The sequence below is a fragment of the Rattus rattus genome, chromosome 5 (assembly GCF_011064425.1).
Source record: "Rattus rattus isolate New Zealand chromosome 5, Rrattus_CSIRO_v1, whole genome shotgun sequence".
Taxonomy (NCBI): Eukaryota; Metazoa; Chordata; class Mammalia; order Rodentia; family Muridae; genus Rattus; species Rattus rattus.
In genome coordinates, this window is record NC_046158.1 from 50,689,449 (window position 1) to 50,706,692 (window position 17,244).

The window sequence follows — 17,244 nt, forward strand, 5'->3', positions numbered from 1 at the left end:
TCGGAGATCAGGGAGCCTGTAGGGGTCTGCATTTGTGTTATGGTTAAATAGCTTGGGGTTCTTGTGGGAGCAGGGGCTGTTTCTGACTCTTGCCTACTTGTGGGATAAGACTTAGATTTTTCAAAACCTACTTTAACTAGGGTTCTTAAACACTTCAGCCTCCCTTCTAGGCCAAGAACCAAAGGTAGCAGGAAAGAAACTTAATAGGAAAAGGGGGTTGTGGACTTGTTTAGAAGTAGTTCTTTGTTGTCAGAACATCAGCAGTTCAGTCCAATAGCAAACACCCAACAGTAACCGCTAGTAACAGCTCGATCCAACAGAAACCTCGAGGCCCCATCAAACTGGCAAGAGTCAGTGGGAGTGGTAAGAATCAGTTGGAGTACCATGAGAAGTTCTTTGGTGTGCTTCTGTGAAGTGAAAACAGCAGAGACCAGTGAAAACCAGTGAAACGCTGCGCAGCCATTGAAGACGGCATAGCAACCAAGAGCGTCCTTTCACTGTGGGATTCTACGCATACTCTCTTCCAAACATTACGTGCCCTTTCACATGTCTTTTTCAGCAAAACATCCTCTCACAAGACAGCTTCCCAGACATCATGCGACACAACTGAGTTTCCTAAGAAGCCAGAACTCTCCACTTCAGTGGGACCCCTTTCCTCCTACTGGGTTGCTTGTCCAGCCCCGATATGATAGTATGTGCCTGGTCTCATTGTAGCTTGTTAAGCCCCATTTTGTTGATGTCCCTGGGAGGCCTGCTTTTTTCTGAGGGGAACCAGGTGGGGTGTGGATCTGGGGGGGAAGAGAGGGGTGATTGGGGATGAAATGGAAACTGCAGTCAGGGTGGATATGAGGTAAGAATGGGAAAGTGGACGGGGGAGGGGAGAGGGGAACACGATCAGGTCTAGGGTGAGGGAAAAGGACTGAAGCCCTGAAGGCCAGCAGAAAGAATGAAAACAGGCAACCTCCAGAGATAGGAGGGGGCGGGGCTTCAGAATGTACCAGAGACCTGGGAGGTCAGAGACTCTCAGGCAGGACTCAAGGGCAGGGGCGGGTGCTTAGATGAAACGCCCTACAGTGGGGAGAGAGAACGTGTAGCGCCCACCTCCAGCAGAAAGACAGGGCATCAAGTGGAGGGATGGGGTTGCCATCCCACAGTTACAACCTCTGACCCAGAACTGTTCCTGTTTGAAAGAACTGCAGAGACAAAAATGGAGAAGAGTCTGAGGAAAAGGAGGCCCAGCAAAAGACCCAAAGTGGGATCCAGCTCGCGGGGAGGCCCCAAGGCCTGACACCATTACTGAGGCTATGGTGCGCTCACAAAAAGGAGCCTAGCATGGCTGCCCTCTGAAAGGCCCAACGAGCAGCCGAAAGAGTCAGAAGTAAATACTTACACCCAACCAATGGACAGACGCTGCTGACCCCTGTGGGTGAATTAGGGAAAAGCTGGGAGGATCTGAGGGTTAGGGTGACCCTGTAGGAGGACCAGCAGTCTCAACTAACCTGGACCTCCCAGGATCTCTCAGACCCTGGGTCACCAACCAGGCAGCATACACCAGCTGATAGGAGGCCCCAACACATATACAGCAGGGGACTCCCGGGTCTGGGCTCAGTCAGAGAAGATGCTCCTAACCCTCAAGAGACTGGAGGCCCCAGGGAGTGGGGAGGTCTGGTGGGGTGTGGGGGGCACATCCTTGTGGGAGAGAGGGAGGAGAGGAGGTGTGGGATGTAGAATAGTCAGAGGGCTGACCGGGATGGGGATAAAGTCTGAAGTGTTAAAAAAAAATTAAAAAGAAAAAAAACCAATATGATGTATATAGGAAGGGGTTGAACAAAAGAAAGAAATGAGATTTACAGATAGAAAATTCACAGACAAGAATTGTGTGGTACCACCACCATTATTTGGATTACTCAAGGAGAAGATGTCAACAATGCAAGTTAAAATAGGTATTTTATTGAGAAACGTGCTGTCAGTGAGAAAGTAACATACAAACATTTCCTTTAATAAAATTAGCTTATCCTTACTCCTAAGAGCATGGCTAAAAGCCTTTATCGTCTGAAACTGCGAGTCACTCTGATCTATGGTTCTCTCTTAGAGCCTCCCACGGACAATGATGTTTCAGATTCCACTTGTGCAAATGAAAGAGCGTAGTTAATATGGGTTATTCATAAACAGAACAGATTTCCTCGCTTGAATTTGAGTTGCCCGCATACATGTGAATTTTGTCTTGCCACTGGAGGCTGCTAAGGTGGGGGCTTATGTATACTCCTGGGCGCTAGGAGTACAGTGTGAGCGTGTCTCTTTTTTCCCCTAAGTTTTATGGCGCGTAGTTCTGCCTAAAACATCCCGTTTCCATGATTGTAACATAAAATAAACATCATTTCTTTTTATATACACTAGGCTTCCATGCAAGGTTTTCTTTTAATTATGTATTTGCTACATTAGAAGGGCCAGGGCACTAACCCTATAAATAATTTCCTAAATGGCTTTTATATATGAAACACTAAAATAAGATAAATAACATTTAGAATAAGTTAAACCATCACTGATATCTAATAATTAAGTAGCTGTTCAAAGGATGTGCAAATTCTCTGAGAATAAAGCTTTACCTGAGGCTGTAATGGTCTGGACATGTCTCTTCAAAACCCAACCCCAGGGAGGTGACCTGGAGAAGTGTGGCTCATGAGAGAAGAGGTGCCAACATGCGCTTTGTTCTTCCAGAGCCCTTCCCTCCCACCGAGGGCGGCTCCCATCGAGGGTGGTGGACCTGCAGGGGCCTCAGCAGAGGTGGAGTGCAGCTGTTTACCCTTGCACTGCCAGCCCCAGATCTGTAAGGAAGCCTCCCTGTTGCTTAGCAACTAGTTGTGTTCCTGTCATTCTGTCGTAAAATCTCAATGGACTAAGCAACACTTACTAATTTTTAAACTTACAAATTTTTTAGACATGGACACAGAAAGGACTAAATTCTAAGGCAGGTTGCTAGGCTTAGAATTTTAAGTTCCTGACTATATACTTTCTCAATGCAGGGAATAAAGTGGATTTTTCTTCTATCAGAAACAGTATATCGCTTGGCATTATTTCTTAAATAACATTTAAATGAATAAGTTCGAATTATTTAAAATTTTTATCTTAAAAGATTATAGAGATAGTAATGTTCTTATTCTCTTCTTATTGGTACACATTTGTAATGTAGATAGAAAACAAGAAAAGACAAAAACCTTTAAAACTGGTGTTTTATCAAAAATAAATTTAAAAATTACTTTAAAAAATACTGGGGTTAGCCGGGCATGTTGGCACACACCAAAAAGTCCAGAACTCAGTAGGCAGAGGCAGGAAGATCAGTAGTTAAAAACCATTCCTGGCTACATAGGAATTTGAGGCCAGCCTGGGCTACATCATGAGACCTTGGCTCAAAAACAGAACAGTAGTTGTAATTTTTGAATAGGTAGTATTTGTCAAAGAAGTGGGAAGGAAAATAAAAGCTTTTACTAGAATAAGTAAAAATCTGTTGGTGGGAAGTGTTATTGATAAATGTGAGGTTGTCCTAAGGTTCATTTTGAGAGCAGCAAACCTGCCACATTTGGCAACTTAAAATCACAGCCAGCTGGATACTGACTCTGTAATGATAACAGTTTCAGAAAGAGATGATTTTTAAAATGTTGGGACAGCAGTGGTATCTTTAGCAACTGCTGTATTCATTATCATAACCTTTAACTTCGTGATATCTCTTGTCAGTTTCCTATGTGCTCTATAGACACGTAAAGTTATGGGATGTCAGTACAAGGTAGGATTGCCTTTGTCATTTTACAGAGGAGATGACCTGCCCAGGGTCCCACAGCTAAAAGGATCAGATATGAGGCTAGAGGGTGTGATCCTGCGGGGCTCTCTCTGGATCTTAAGTCTTAGGGGAGAGTGAGGGCGGAGACGCGTGACCAATTTCTTTATAGCTTTCTTCTGGGGGGTTGCTTACAGTGCCGGCAGGGGGACTCCGTTCAGGACTCTTTTGAAGAAATCTGTAAAACAAATACTCGTCCCGAAACTCATATTCGTTGGTGATGTGCTGGATGACTCCCCCTTGCACCAGTCTGTCTCCATAGATCACAGCTTCGCCACGGTCAGAAGCTAGGCCGACTTCGATGAGCCAGTTCACCAGGTCACAGCCACAGAAGGTCCCAGCAGACGTCTTTGCACCACACCTGTGTGTCAAAGGAATGATTCAGCCATATGCTCTGTAATTCTGGTATCAGCACTGCATGACGGAAGACGAGCAAAGAAAAATAAAGAGGGAATGAGGAAAGACAGTATGACAGTTACGATTATGACAGAAACGGAGCTGCTCTAAACACAAGGGACCTCTTGGTTTGCCTGACCCTAGAAAGACCCTCTGGTGAAAATAAAATAGGCCAGTGGTGCTTGTGAGAACAACACTTTAAAAAACACACAGGTAAGTACTGCCGAGAAATATTCTTCCTGGAAGGGAGCACGTGTGTGTATATATGTAAAAGTCACTTTTGTTTGCCTGATAGAATTGTCTTGGCTTACTGCCTCAGTTCAGTCTGCTTCACCTAGCTCTAGTTCTGGAAGCTTCTAACCTCCGTAAATCTGATCTACTCCTAGAATGTTTTCACTCTCTGAGCCTTACTTCTGAATAAGCTCATCCTTTCTTGTTCTTTCTGATCTCTGACTGCCTGGTTCCACTTGGCTGTTCTGCCTCAAACTCCTCTTCAAGCTGACTGATTCAATCTGGCTTCTCTCAGCTTCTGCTGAATTGCTCTGCTTGTCCTGAAACTAACGAGCAATCTGTTCTGACTTCCTGGAGCCTTTCTCATCCTCTAGTTCATTCTGTCTTCACCTGTTCTCTAAACTGCTCTCTCTCTCTCTCTCTCTCTCTCTCTCTCTCTCTCTCCTGTCTCTGTACAACTCTCCCAGGAAAACTGACTCCTGCTTTCCTTTCCTTTTCTTTCTGTGCTGCTCTCTTAAGTAACCTCTCTTTCCTTTCTTCTCGAGAGTTGAGCACATCCTACTCTGTCAACTCTTTCTCTGATTCATCTGCCACTCAATTAGACATCACTTCTACAAACCTTCGTTGTTTGAGACTAAAGGTGTGTACTAAGGGCGTGTCTGTATTCCAGCCAGAGGGATTAAAGGTGTGTGCTAAGGCTGAGCCACACCACAACTAGAAACAGCTTTTTTCAGTAAATAACACAGTCTTGGGGCTCATGATGTGACTCAGTATCCCACAACATGTATATGTGTATGGTGTGTGTCTCTGTGTTTATGCATGTTTAAATGTATTGTATGTAGGGTACGTGTATATACACATACACGTGGAAACCTGAAGTAGACAGTGGGTGAAGTTGATTTCTTCCCACTTTTATTTACTGAGGCAGGGTCTGGTACTGAACCTGGAGCTCACCCATTTCAGCTAGCCTAGCTCTCGGATGCCTCCAGATCTGTCTACCTACTGCTGGGATTACAGGAAGCCAAGCCTTTATGTGGAGCCAAAGCTGGGGACTCCAAGGCTGGTCCTTGGGCTTGTGAGGCAAGTACTTTATCTACTGTACCATCTCCCCAGCCCCCATGAAGTTTTATTTTTTAAACTTGGTTTAATTTTCAAGAATTTAAGCAGCTCCCCAGCTCCAAAAAAAAGAAAGAAAAAAAAAAAAAAAGAATTTAAACAGCTATGTGTGACATATGGATACTATATTTATTAGCATAGATCAAGATAAAGAACTTTGGCTAGGCTGCTTTTACAATGGTCTTAATTAATTTATTTTTTAATTGGATACACATATGGGAGCTTTGCCTACATTTATGTCTGGTGGGCACTGTACGCACTCAGTACCAAAGGTCAGAAGAGGGCATCAGATCCCCAGAAACTGGAGTTAACAGATGGATGTGAGTTGCCATGTGGGTGTTGGAAATAAAACCCGGATTCTCTGGAAGAGCAGCCAGCCCTCTTAGTGCTGAGCCAACTCTCTATCCCCACCCCCCAGAAATATCTGTCTGTCCGTCTGTCTGTCTGCCCCCCACCTCTGTGTGTGCGTGTGTGCGTGCACACATGCGTGCACACGTGTGTGGCGATCTGAGTCAGTGTTGGTGTCTCTCCTCAATGGCTCTTCATCTTTATTAGGAGTCTCACTGAGTCTCACGGAGGTTCCTCTGGCTGGCCTTTCTCTCAGCAGATCTGACGTTACAGCCATGGCCCAGTAGTCCAGCTCTCACGTGGGTTTTATAGACCCAAGTCAAGTTCTGTGCTTATGTAGCAGGCACTGTACTGAGCAATCTCCACAGCTCCCCATAAGGCCTTTTATCTGTCTTACAGAAAGCTATTGTATAAATGACTATTAGAGGGGTGTGTGTGTGTGAGTGTGTGTGTGTGTGTGTGTGTGTGTGTGTGTGTGTGTGTGTGTGTGATGCATGCCTATACTCCCAGCGCTTGAGAGGCCGAGGCAGTAGCTTGAGCATAGGTTACATAATGAGACTATTTATTTGAATGGAATAAAAAACCTTACTTTTATTAACCTAGTTTATTAAATTAAAACAAAATTAAGCTTCATTTTCAGATTATAGTGCCCACAAATAGTTTCTTTCCTTCAACAGCCAGTACAGCCACTTGCTTCGATAGGAATCGGGGAGCAAACAAGTGAGGTCCATCCTACAGCAAACCCCAAGACTTTAAAAGTACGGTTTGGGACTGGAGAGATGGCTCAGTGGTTAGGAGTGCTCTTCCAGAGGGTCCCAGTTCAGTTCTCGGCATCTACACCACGCAGCTCAGAATTGCCTGTAATTCCAGCTCCAGGGGATCGACTCCCTCTTCTGACCTCCACGGGCATGCACACTCATAATAAAACCAATCTGCTTTAAGAAAGACCTGTGCTTTGATTTTTTTTTTTTTTTTTTTTTTGGTTCTTTTTTTCGGAGCTGGGGACCGAACCCAGGGCCTTGCACTTCCTAGGCAAGCGCTCTACCACTGAGCTAAATCCCCAACCCTGATTTTTTTTTTTTATTTAAGGCTTCCTGATTGTTTAATTTGGAGTATGAGCAGATACAGAAGAGAAAGATATGCAAAACAAAAAGCCAATGACATGAATTACGAACATTTTCATACAAATGTGCACCAGTCAGCAAGACTCTCCACAGGTGTCCATCAAGCTGTGAACTCTAAAGTGCCTGACAACAGGAAATAGACGTGAGGAGCAAGACGAAGTGACAAATAGGTGTGGGGAAAATCTAAAGCATTTTACCATAAATACAGAGTTCCACATATAAGACTCAGAGAGAAGTTAATGATGTTGAAATCTTTTCAAATACATAAAATATCAATGACAGAGTCTGTGTCTGGGCCTTTTCAACCTCGAGATTTGGTGGCTGTGATCGGCAGCTCTCTGTAGAGTGTCAGAGTGTGACAGTGCGGGCTGCAGGACCTGGACGGGAGGGGAAGAGCTGCTTTACTCCAGCTGGGCCCATCCAGCCATCTGGGGCCTGGCAGCGAATGCTAAGAGTTCTGCTTCCTGACAGTTGGCAAGCGTAGGGCCCTGACAGATAATGTGAATTTTCTCTAAAGAAATGAAAGATCTATCCATAGGTCCTGAAATTGTGCTCAGCCTTTCGAGGTAGAAGAGTGGCTTTTCTCCAGAGTTTATCATTGGCGGGCATCGAAGGCCACCACAGTAAGATTTTCCTCTGAGGTTTACTTATTATTATCCTACGTGCATGAGTGTTGTGCCTGCATCTGCGTAGGTGCACCATGTGTGTGCCTGGTGCCCAGGAGGCCAGAAAAGGGAGCCGGATCCCCTGAAACCACAGTTACAGACTGTTGTGAGCCTCCCTGTGGGCTCTGGGAACTGAGAAGCTGGGGCTCTACAAGAACAAGGTTTCCAGTTCCTGAGCCATCTCTCCAGCTCCCAAGGAAAAGGAAATCTGAGATTTTGAGGACTTATTTTGCCAAGGCTCACACAGCCAAGAAGTGCCAGCAAGGAGTTGGAATATTAACACTCAGTCAGCCCCCCCATCCCCCACCCCACCCCCATCCCCATCCCACCCCCATCCCCATCCCACCCCCACCCCACCCCACCCCCACCCCATCCCACCCCCACCCCCCATCTCCACTGGATTCTTTCAACTGTAATGGTGTGCATGTTGAGCAGAGTGGTACAATACTAATCTCCAAGCTTTTATAAGTACACATAAAGGTGTTAGGTTCTTCATATTTTCTCAGTTTTATTTCCTCTCTCATAACAACTAAAACCATCGACACCGTAATATTTGATTATTCACAGTTCGTCATTTCCTGCTGCAGCATATTCTGTACCTTGGGGATTAGAAGAATAAATATAATGTCAAAAAATAATGACTAGGACTTGAGGTGAAATAAAAATCATAAAATTAATTAAGAGACAGAAATTCCATTTCATTCTCTTGACAGCGTCATTAGTAATAAGAAACAGCAGAGCACTTGCGGATGAGACTGTGAAATCTTCTCCAAGCTGGTGTGTGTCAGTGCTGTGTGAGGCACTAAGGGCCAACACGTGGAGAATGCTAATAATATCCTACCTCACTTCTGCAGCTCACATTTTGTACAGAGATCAGAAGCTGCCTGACAGGAAGTGCAAGCGTCAACTATTAGCTCATTAAAACCTAATGTTAGTAATCTGGACTCTGTGTCTCTGAACCCTGTATTGCTTTACCTTCTTTCTCTGACGATGTTTCGGATGCACAGGTCACGGTGATAATGTACAAACTGTTGACAGGTCATTTTTATTTCCTCCGAAACTGGGGATTCTCTGTCTTCTGCTGTTTCTTTATTGTTCCACAGGAATTCAAGCCTGAAAACCAAAATTGAAGCGGGCCGTTTTTTAAGGAAAGAGAACAAGTGTGTGAAGATCCTATCTGCCTCAGCAGGCGGCTGATCCCAAACCTGTCACCAGAGCTCTGCCATCAACACCCGGATTTCATTGCTCTCTGAACCCGCAGAGCCTTTACGGGTTCTAAGCATGGACATAACTTAGAGATTAGGCAGGATGTCTCCGACTGCCTCAGAAACTAAAGCCAAAACTAAACCAACCAAGGTAACTTAGGGATTTTATTTCACCATTTCCAGTATTAGTACCACAGAAACAAATGCTAAGACCTGCCGTTCTGTCCGTCCAGCCAATACAACTGTTGACAATCGACCTGACCAGCAATGTGAAGCTGGTGACTAAGCTGAAGGCCTTTCCTGTTATACTTTCCTTTTGGAAACAGTTGTGACCCTTAGCAAAGGCACATTAAGGGGACTAATGATGGCGGTGAGGACCACGAGAAGAAGGGGAAGGATCCCATTAGCACTTCTAATGTCTGTGCATTTTGCCTCGAGAGCAAATGAAAAGCGGTCTCCCTGCCTCTCTTCCCACCCCTATGTTGAAACTTTTACGTTGTTAATTTTCATAAACAACACTGATTTTAATTAAAAACCAACAGGAAGCCAACAGAGTCTCCAAAGTTGAGAGAATCCTTAAAATTTCTATAAATGCTGTCTGACAGGAAGAGAAAGCCTCTTGTCAAACGGTGCAGACTTTACTGGGGGACACACCACCGACGGCTTCCATCTGCAAGTTTCATTTCACTGTACATAGTTAATAGCACAGATAGGAGTCTGTGCCCGTCAACTCTTGTTAAAATGCAAATTACACTGTTGGGTTTATAATACTCCTTCCGATATTTTCTCTGCAATTATTTGCAACAAATACATGATTTCGGAGATAACCTTTGTGTGGTATTTAGTGGTCTCCCAGCAGATATAAATGTACAAAGGTATCGATATTTTAATAGAATGACCTTATTATCACCTTTAGGTACACAGGCTTATTTTGAAACCGAATTTACCTTCTTTTGAAAGGTAGGATGATTAGATGTTTGTCCAACCCAAAGATTCCGAAGGAAATAAATCCCTAGAGGGAGAAAACAGTTATTCTGTCAGAAATCAACAGTAAAACCTGAAGGCAGGAAGGAAGACGTTCAGTGAGTGAGGAAGTAGTGATAGTGATCCGAACAACATTTGAAATTTAGCATCCAGAGCAGATGTAGGCCCCGTGTCTGCGGGCACACACGCCACTCTGCTTGCTGTCTCTTCCTAGTCATTAGGATGGTGAGGAAAGCCAGTGCTGGAACTGCATCTGCGTGACAGCTCACTGAGGAAAACCGAATCGCTTAAAGCCTACACACTTCTGTTTCCCCTTTCTGAAAAGAAAACCCCCTCGCTGAGCCTAAGTACTCACTATTTCTCTCTTGAAACTTCATAAATATAATTAGCAAGGACTGTAATATCTAATTGTAATCCATTTAGTGTTATGTTGTAGATATGAAAGGTTCCCCAGAGACTTAACACCTTGCAAAGCGTGGTCCTTCGAGCACTGTTACATGAGGCTGGGCACAGCACTAGGAGTACAGGCTGCTCTTCAGTTCCCAGTTCCCATGCTGAGTGGCTCAAAACTGCTTGGAGCTCCAGTTCCAGATCTGGCCCTTCCTTCTGGCCTCCACAGGCAAGGGTACTCGCCTGCATACCCTACCTCTTCCCCAGGACCTGATGTCTTTACACCTAAACTACAAACTCAAACTAGGAGGGAATGCCTCGCTGCACTAAGTCCTTTCAAGGAAAATGGACTGGAGGGCGCTGTGTCTTCTCATGCCTTTCGACCGCCTGAGGCATACGCTGTGTAGGCAGCATTTGAAGGGCAACATTCCTGCCCTTCTGTTCTGTTCCTGACAAAGCCCCGTGGACTGAAGCTCCCTTAGCTCCTATCCTAGCTTGGCTCAGATTGGAGTGGGCTTTCTGAATGCAAAGTGCTAAGGTGGGGGTGGGGTGGGGGGACTGCGAATTTTCAGCCTAGCAGTCTATAGTTGGTAATGTCAGATCTTAAATCACACAGTGAGACCGGTATCAGATGACTGCGGGTGCCCATGTCTATAACAAACTGATTACACAATGTTTCTTTATACTTTGTTAGTTTTCTTCCGATAACAACACCAAAACAAACAGGAAACACATTGAGTGGTCGGTGGAAGGCAAAGGCATGTGGGAGCGTAGACTGACAAGTTTTAACTATAGCAAATATGACAAAATACTTCAAATTTAATAGGCAGTGATTTCCAACACGGTATTCTTCAAGTTAATATTCAGTTTATGAATGAATGTCCTCTAATCAAACAGTATGTAGGTTTGGGTTGAGGATATATAGTTCAGTGTAGAGCACTTGCCTAGTACGTATAAAACCCCATGTGAAAATTCAATCCCCGGCACCTTAAAAAAGGGGGTGAGAAAAGCAGGTCGATGAAAAGATAAATTTAAACCTTGCACATAAAATATTTCCCAATATTAAAATGTTATTTTCCTTTAAATAGCTCCTTTTTGTCCCAGAGCACAGGATTAACCTAGAGCCTTCTGAATGCTAGGCATTAAATATCAATTTTAATAGTAACTTGCCAGGGGAAACGGTCGTATCTATTTTGTAGGTATTGGAGTTTACATGGGATAATGAATGTAAAATCCTTAATAATGGTTGTGCCTGGTAGACTCTCAAGGGAGAGCTACTTCCTTCTCTGCTAAAATTTATTTACGCCTCACATGATTTTTTAAAATACTGATTTAAGTTCCTGTCATTCAAAAAAAAAGAAAAAAAAAACCATTCAGTGTTCAGTAGTGTAAGCGGCCAGACTAAAGGCTCAAAACACCAGTTATTTTCCAAAGTGAGTTATCACGATCATAAGAAGTTTAGGAAGAATTTGAGGACATCTTGTTCCTTCTTAAATTATCATTCTTCATCTCAACACCAAAGCAAAACAAAGTATTGGGTATTTCTGGTTGAAACACTCAGTGAACATCCTGATGACTTTAACCAATATAATAATTCATCTCTACGGGAGACAGGCGGCAGCTGTCAGCTGTCATGTGCGTCAGTCAGCAGCTGACAAACGAAACCCTTCTGATTTAAAAGAAAACAACGTCTGCACCCCCGCCCCACCCCCCAATCCACTCACCCAAGAAACCAGAGCCCTCTCAGTTCTCCGTAAATAAATACCTGGCCGAAGTTAAACACAGCACAGAAAAACTGTAATTCAACGTAGAGCCGTCCTGTCTCGTGGTTAAAGAGCCACCACAGACAGCTAGAGAGATTCTGTAAAGGGGAGAAAGAAGAACACCTGAGAATGAAGTCCGGGAATCGTGTCCCTCCATCCAGCGCACAGTATCGCTTAGCTAGCTAATAATTAGGGGGAAAGACTGAAGGGGGAAAACATCAGGAGAATGTAGAAGCTTTGTCTTTCAGACAAGAGGTTTCAGCCTCCCCTCTTGACAGATGCCATTCAAACGGCGTCTATTCTGATCAGATTTGAGGCAAGAAGACACGCGCCCTAATACAGAGGCTTACATAATGTGTCAGGCCTGCCGACCAGCCTACGCGGGACAGATTTTAAAATTAGTCTGGCACAGTGACAACAATGACGTCACTGAGCAGCAGCTCTTGGCAGCCTCTCTTATTTTGTGACTTTTGTTCTGAGATGGCTGTTAAGGGGCGCTGGCTGGTCTCGTGCTGTGCAATGAGGGGCCGAGTGTAAAAGCCGTAAAGGCTACAGAGGCTTCCGGCCATCTCCCAGTTCTAGAGAAGTCACACTTAAGGAATTATGAATGACGACTGATCGTTCACGAATGAGGAGAACAAATAAAAACCCTTCTGCAATTAAAGAAATGGACACAATAAAGTAAAGTACGTAAAGTACTGTGCGTGTAAGTTGTAAAACTGAAAAGCCCTCAGTATTTGACGCTGGCGTGAGGACTCTGAGTACGCATTAATGCTCTGGGAAGGAATCAGTAGAATACACCTGTCTTGTAGAAATGCGTCCAGAGGCTGATGCAGGCCTCTCAATTTTGGGACTCTACCAATCAAAAGACAACGTCTGGAGGTGTTTATTAGAGCGTTTTGGAAGATTATGAACAGCTAAACATAACAAAGTACTTGAATAAATTACAATGTTGCTTTTCTGTGGTTATTGGGAAATATGTTAAAACAATGGCTCAAGCGACTTCAGTCACGTGACCTTGTTTAACACAGGTGAAAAAAAGCATCACGGAAAGCCTGAACATACTGTTATAGCATGCAGAGTGCGCTAAAAATAATTAGCAGGCAGGGCTGAGGTTAGAGGTCAGTAGTCCAACTTCTGCTTAATATGCATGACGCCCTGGGTCCAATCTCAATAACAATAATAATAATAATAATAATAATAATAGTAATGAAAAATAGATGAAATTAGTGTGATGGTTATTTCTCATTAGTATGAAGATTTTCATAATTAAGATATTTTTTAAAGATTTATGTGTACGAGTGTTTGCCTGTGTGTCTATATGTTTACCATGTGTTTGCCTGATGTGCACAGAGGCCAGAAGAGGGCATCAGATCCCATAGAACTGAATTATAAATACTAAACCATCTCTCTAGCCCCCCCAAAATTTATTTTTAAAAGTTTATTTAAAAATATATCTTTCAGGAGATAATTCAGCCAGGAGTACAAGTCCTGCAGATATCATAGAAATATTTTGTTTTGACAAATTCTAGATTCACTAGTATAGACGTGAGGGGAACAGACCGTTGGAGCGCTTGGGCAACGGAGGATCCCTCGTCCCCATCTTGTGCCTCAAACACCTAGCTAGATGCTAAACTTCAGCTGACCTAGCCCCCACACTTCTGCAAACAAGCAGTGAGGTGTCTTAGAGGACTGGCCCGGGGAGGGCGGAAGGGACACTCACAGCAAACAGGCCGATGATGAGTAGCAGGCACAGCAGGACGTGCCGGGTCAGCTGCGGGTCTCCACTCTGCAGGTACTGCTCTTCCTCCTGGGCGAGGATGCAGCTCTGGGAGTCACAGCGGCTCACACACTGGTCAGCTACAAGACAGCGAGCACAGCTGTAGTGATTTCAAACCCAAGGACTTCCCAGGAGAAGCAGCACAGAAGCCCAATCGGCTAAGAATCAGAGTCTGACGTCAGTGACCTTGGGAAATGTCCTATGCTTTGCTGGGGTCTCAGGCACAAGCAGTGTGGTTGTTCCTTCTACATATTTAGCAAAGGTCTCTGTCTACAAAGTTTGTTATATAATTGTGATAGATAATTTAGAACACTTTATATAGTTTACATATAATGGATATAAATAATCTTTTTATTTATGTTGTTTATTTATATCCCGATTGCAGCACCTCTCACACCTATCCTCCCAGTTCTGTCCTCCTGTCTCCTTCCCCATCATCCCCTCCCTTATACTCAGAGAAAGTCACAGCAGGACTAGTCACATCCTCTCCTACTGAGGCCAGACAGGATAGCTCAGCTAGGGGAGGAGAATATACGCTCAGGCAACACAGACAGAGACAGTCCCTACTCCAATTGTTAGGGGACCCACACGAAGACCAAGCTGCATATCCGCTACATATGTGTAGGGGACCTAGGTCCAACCCACATGGCCTTTGGTTGGTGATTCGGTCTCTGTGAGCACTCATGGGCCCAGGTTAGTTGACTCTGTAGAGCTTGTGGTGTCCTTGACCTCTGGCTCCAATCCTCCCCCAACTCTTTCACAAGACTCCCCAGGCTCCATCTAATGTGTGACTGTTTGACTCTGCATGTTTCTATCAGCCGCCAGATGAAGCCTCTCGGGAGACAGCTATGCTAGGCTCCTGTCTGCAAGCACAGCAGAGCATCATTGACAGTGTCAGGGGTTGGCTCTCTCACATGGGACGTGGCTCAAGTTGGGACAGTCATTGGTTTGCTGTCCCCTCAACCTCTGCTCCATCTTTAACCCTGCACATCTTGTAGGCAGGACAAAAAGCATTTGGGTCAAAAGCATTGTGGGTAAGTTGGTGTGCCCCTCCCTCCACTGCAAGTTCCACCTGGCTATAGGAGTTGGCCAGTTCAGGCTCCATATTCCTTGCTGCAAGGAGTCTCAGCTAGAGTCACAGCCTCCAAGAAGCCTCTCCCATCCCAGGTGTCCCTGGCTTGTCCCAGAAATCCACCCCCAACGCACACTGATTTCTGTTCTGTCTCCCAGTCCCCACAACCCCAAACTCTCTTCACATCTGATCCCCATAAACCTGGATATACTAAATCTAATACAAGACAAAGTGGGGAATAGCCATGAACACATTGGTACACAAGACAACTTCCTGGACAGAATACCAACAGCTCAGGCCCTAAGACCAACGATTAATAAATGGGACCTTCTGAAACCAAAAACTTCTGTAAGGCAAAGGATAACCATCAATAGGACAAAATGGCAGCCTACATATTGGGGAAAGATCTTTATTAACTCTACATCCAACAGAGGGCTAATATCCAAAATACATAAAGAACTCAAGAAATTAGACACCAACAGACCAAATAGCCCAATTAAAAATTGAGGTACAGAGCTAAACAGAGAATTCTCAACAGAGGGACCCATAATGGCTGAGAAACACTTACAGATATGTTCAACACCCTTAGTCATCAGGGAAACAACAAATCAAAAAAACTCCGAGATTCCATCTTAAACACACCCATCAGAATGGCTAAGACCAAAAACTCAAGTGACAACACACGCTGGCAAGGATGTGGAGCAAGGGGAACACTCCTCCATTGCTGGTAGGATTGCAAACTTATATAACCACTTTGGAAATCAATCTGGCAATTTCTCAAAAAAAAAAAATTGGGAATAATTCTACCTCAGGACCCAGCTATAACCACTCCTGGACATATACCCCCCCAAATATTCCAGCATACCACAGGGACACTTAACTATAGTCATAGCAGTTTTATTTGTAATAGCCAGACACTGGAAACAAACCTAGATGTCCCTCAGCTGAAGAACGGATAAAGAAAATATGGTACATTTACACAATGGAATATGACTCAGCTATTAAAAACAATGACATCATGAAATTTTCAGGCAAATGGATGGGACTAGAAAATATCCTGAGTGAGGTCACTTAGACCCAAAAAGACATGCATGGTAAATACTCCCTTATAAATGGATAATAGCCGTAAAGTACAGGATAACCATGCTATGGTCCACAGACACCAGGAATCTAAGTAACAAGGAGGCTGAAGGGAGGAAGTGGATGGAGAGAGGAAACTTGGGTGGGGAGTTTATATATAATTTTAAAAATTAAATTAATAGTTTTACCTGTGATAAATCTACGTGAGCTCCAAATACCCTATTAGGTCCCATTTTGACATGAAACAAATGTACTATTATTACCTCTTGAATTTTATGAATGTCTGAGCTAATCAATTAGTCCTGGTCCTAGAGAATAAAGCTAGGGGCAGTTCAATAGATTTTGGGAAAACTTCCTGGGTCTATCACTTCAATTATCTTTGATTTTGTTTTGAAGCTCCTGGGGCTTGAACCTAGGGTTTCATGCTTGTTGGGCAAGTACTTGACCCTGAGCTATAGCCTCAGGTAAGTGAGTTAAATTATTTGGAAGTGTGTATGTATCTGTCTATTATAATACTATGTTTAAGAATTTTATTTTTAAGTAAGTGTTCTGTTTCTAGGATTATGATCTTTTTATAACTTTCCCCCATCTCATTGGACACATATTCTCAAGCCATGTGTTACAGTGTACATCTTCAGCAGAAAGCTCGGGTGGTGTTCTTTTCACATATGAAGAGGTCCCTGTTTCCCACCCTTAAGCGCATCCTCATAGGCCCAGAGCACTTACTTTTCTCAAAGGAAGAAGGCCTAGGCCTGCTAGCACTTGAGTTCGTTCCTGGCTGTATGGACGGACAGCGTAATTCACCATTTCCCAAGGAGCAAGAACAGCAGCCTAGAAAGATGAAATAGAATGTGAGGGAGAGAGTACCCACCACAGAAACAGTTCAGTGGTGCCAAACCATGGCCAGGACACTCCTGTTGTCTCTGAGGAAGCATTTTCTGTATGGCCCCACATCCCTGGGTGCAGTGAGCAATTCAACAGTGTCAGGCGAGTGATCGGCTCCCTTATGTTGTCTCCTCGCTGTATGAGACAGGGAGAGAGATTTTTATCAACCCTGCTTCCTGTCCACTACGCTTTGGAAACCGAGATTCAAACCGATTCCTAAAACACAAGACACTCTCTCACTCATCATTTTCATAAACACAACGGCTCTGCTGATTACTGTGGAAAAGGCAAACTAATGTTGGCAATGGTGGCCAATGAAAGCCTCCTATGACGGGCTCTCCGTCTGCCTGCCCCTGCTGTTGGACGAAGGGCA

General features: G+C 44.2%; 1 protein-coding gene across 1 annotated transcript in view; it reads right to left on the reverse strand.

Annotated features, from left to right (window-relative positions):
* Positions 1 to 1,928: 1,928 nt before the first annotated feature.
* Gpr155 (G protein-coupled receptor 155) overlaps positions 1,929 to 17,244 on the reverse strand; it is a 46,595-nt gene continuing 31,279 nt past the window's right edge. Inside the window, exons 12-17 of the mRNA XM_032903497.1 lie at positions 16,713 to 16,817; positions 13,778 to 13,914; positions 12,057 to 12,152; positions 9,865 to 9,929; positions 8,688 to 8,825; positions 1,929 to 4,193 (exon numbers count right to left, since the gene is read on the reverse strand). Coding sequence (XP_032759388.1) covers positions 3,893 to 4,193; positions 8,688 to 8,825; positions 9,865 to 9,929; positions 12,057 to 12,152; positions 13,778 to 13,914; positions 16,713 to 16,817 — 842 coding nt within the window. The 3' untranslated portion in view covers positions 1,929 to 3,892. The remainder of the gene's footprint in view (positions 4,194 to 8,687; positions 8,826 to 9,864; positions 9,930 to 12,056; positions 12,153 to 13,777; positions 13,915 to 16,712; positions 16,818 to 17,244) is intronic.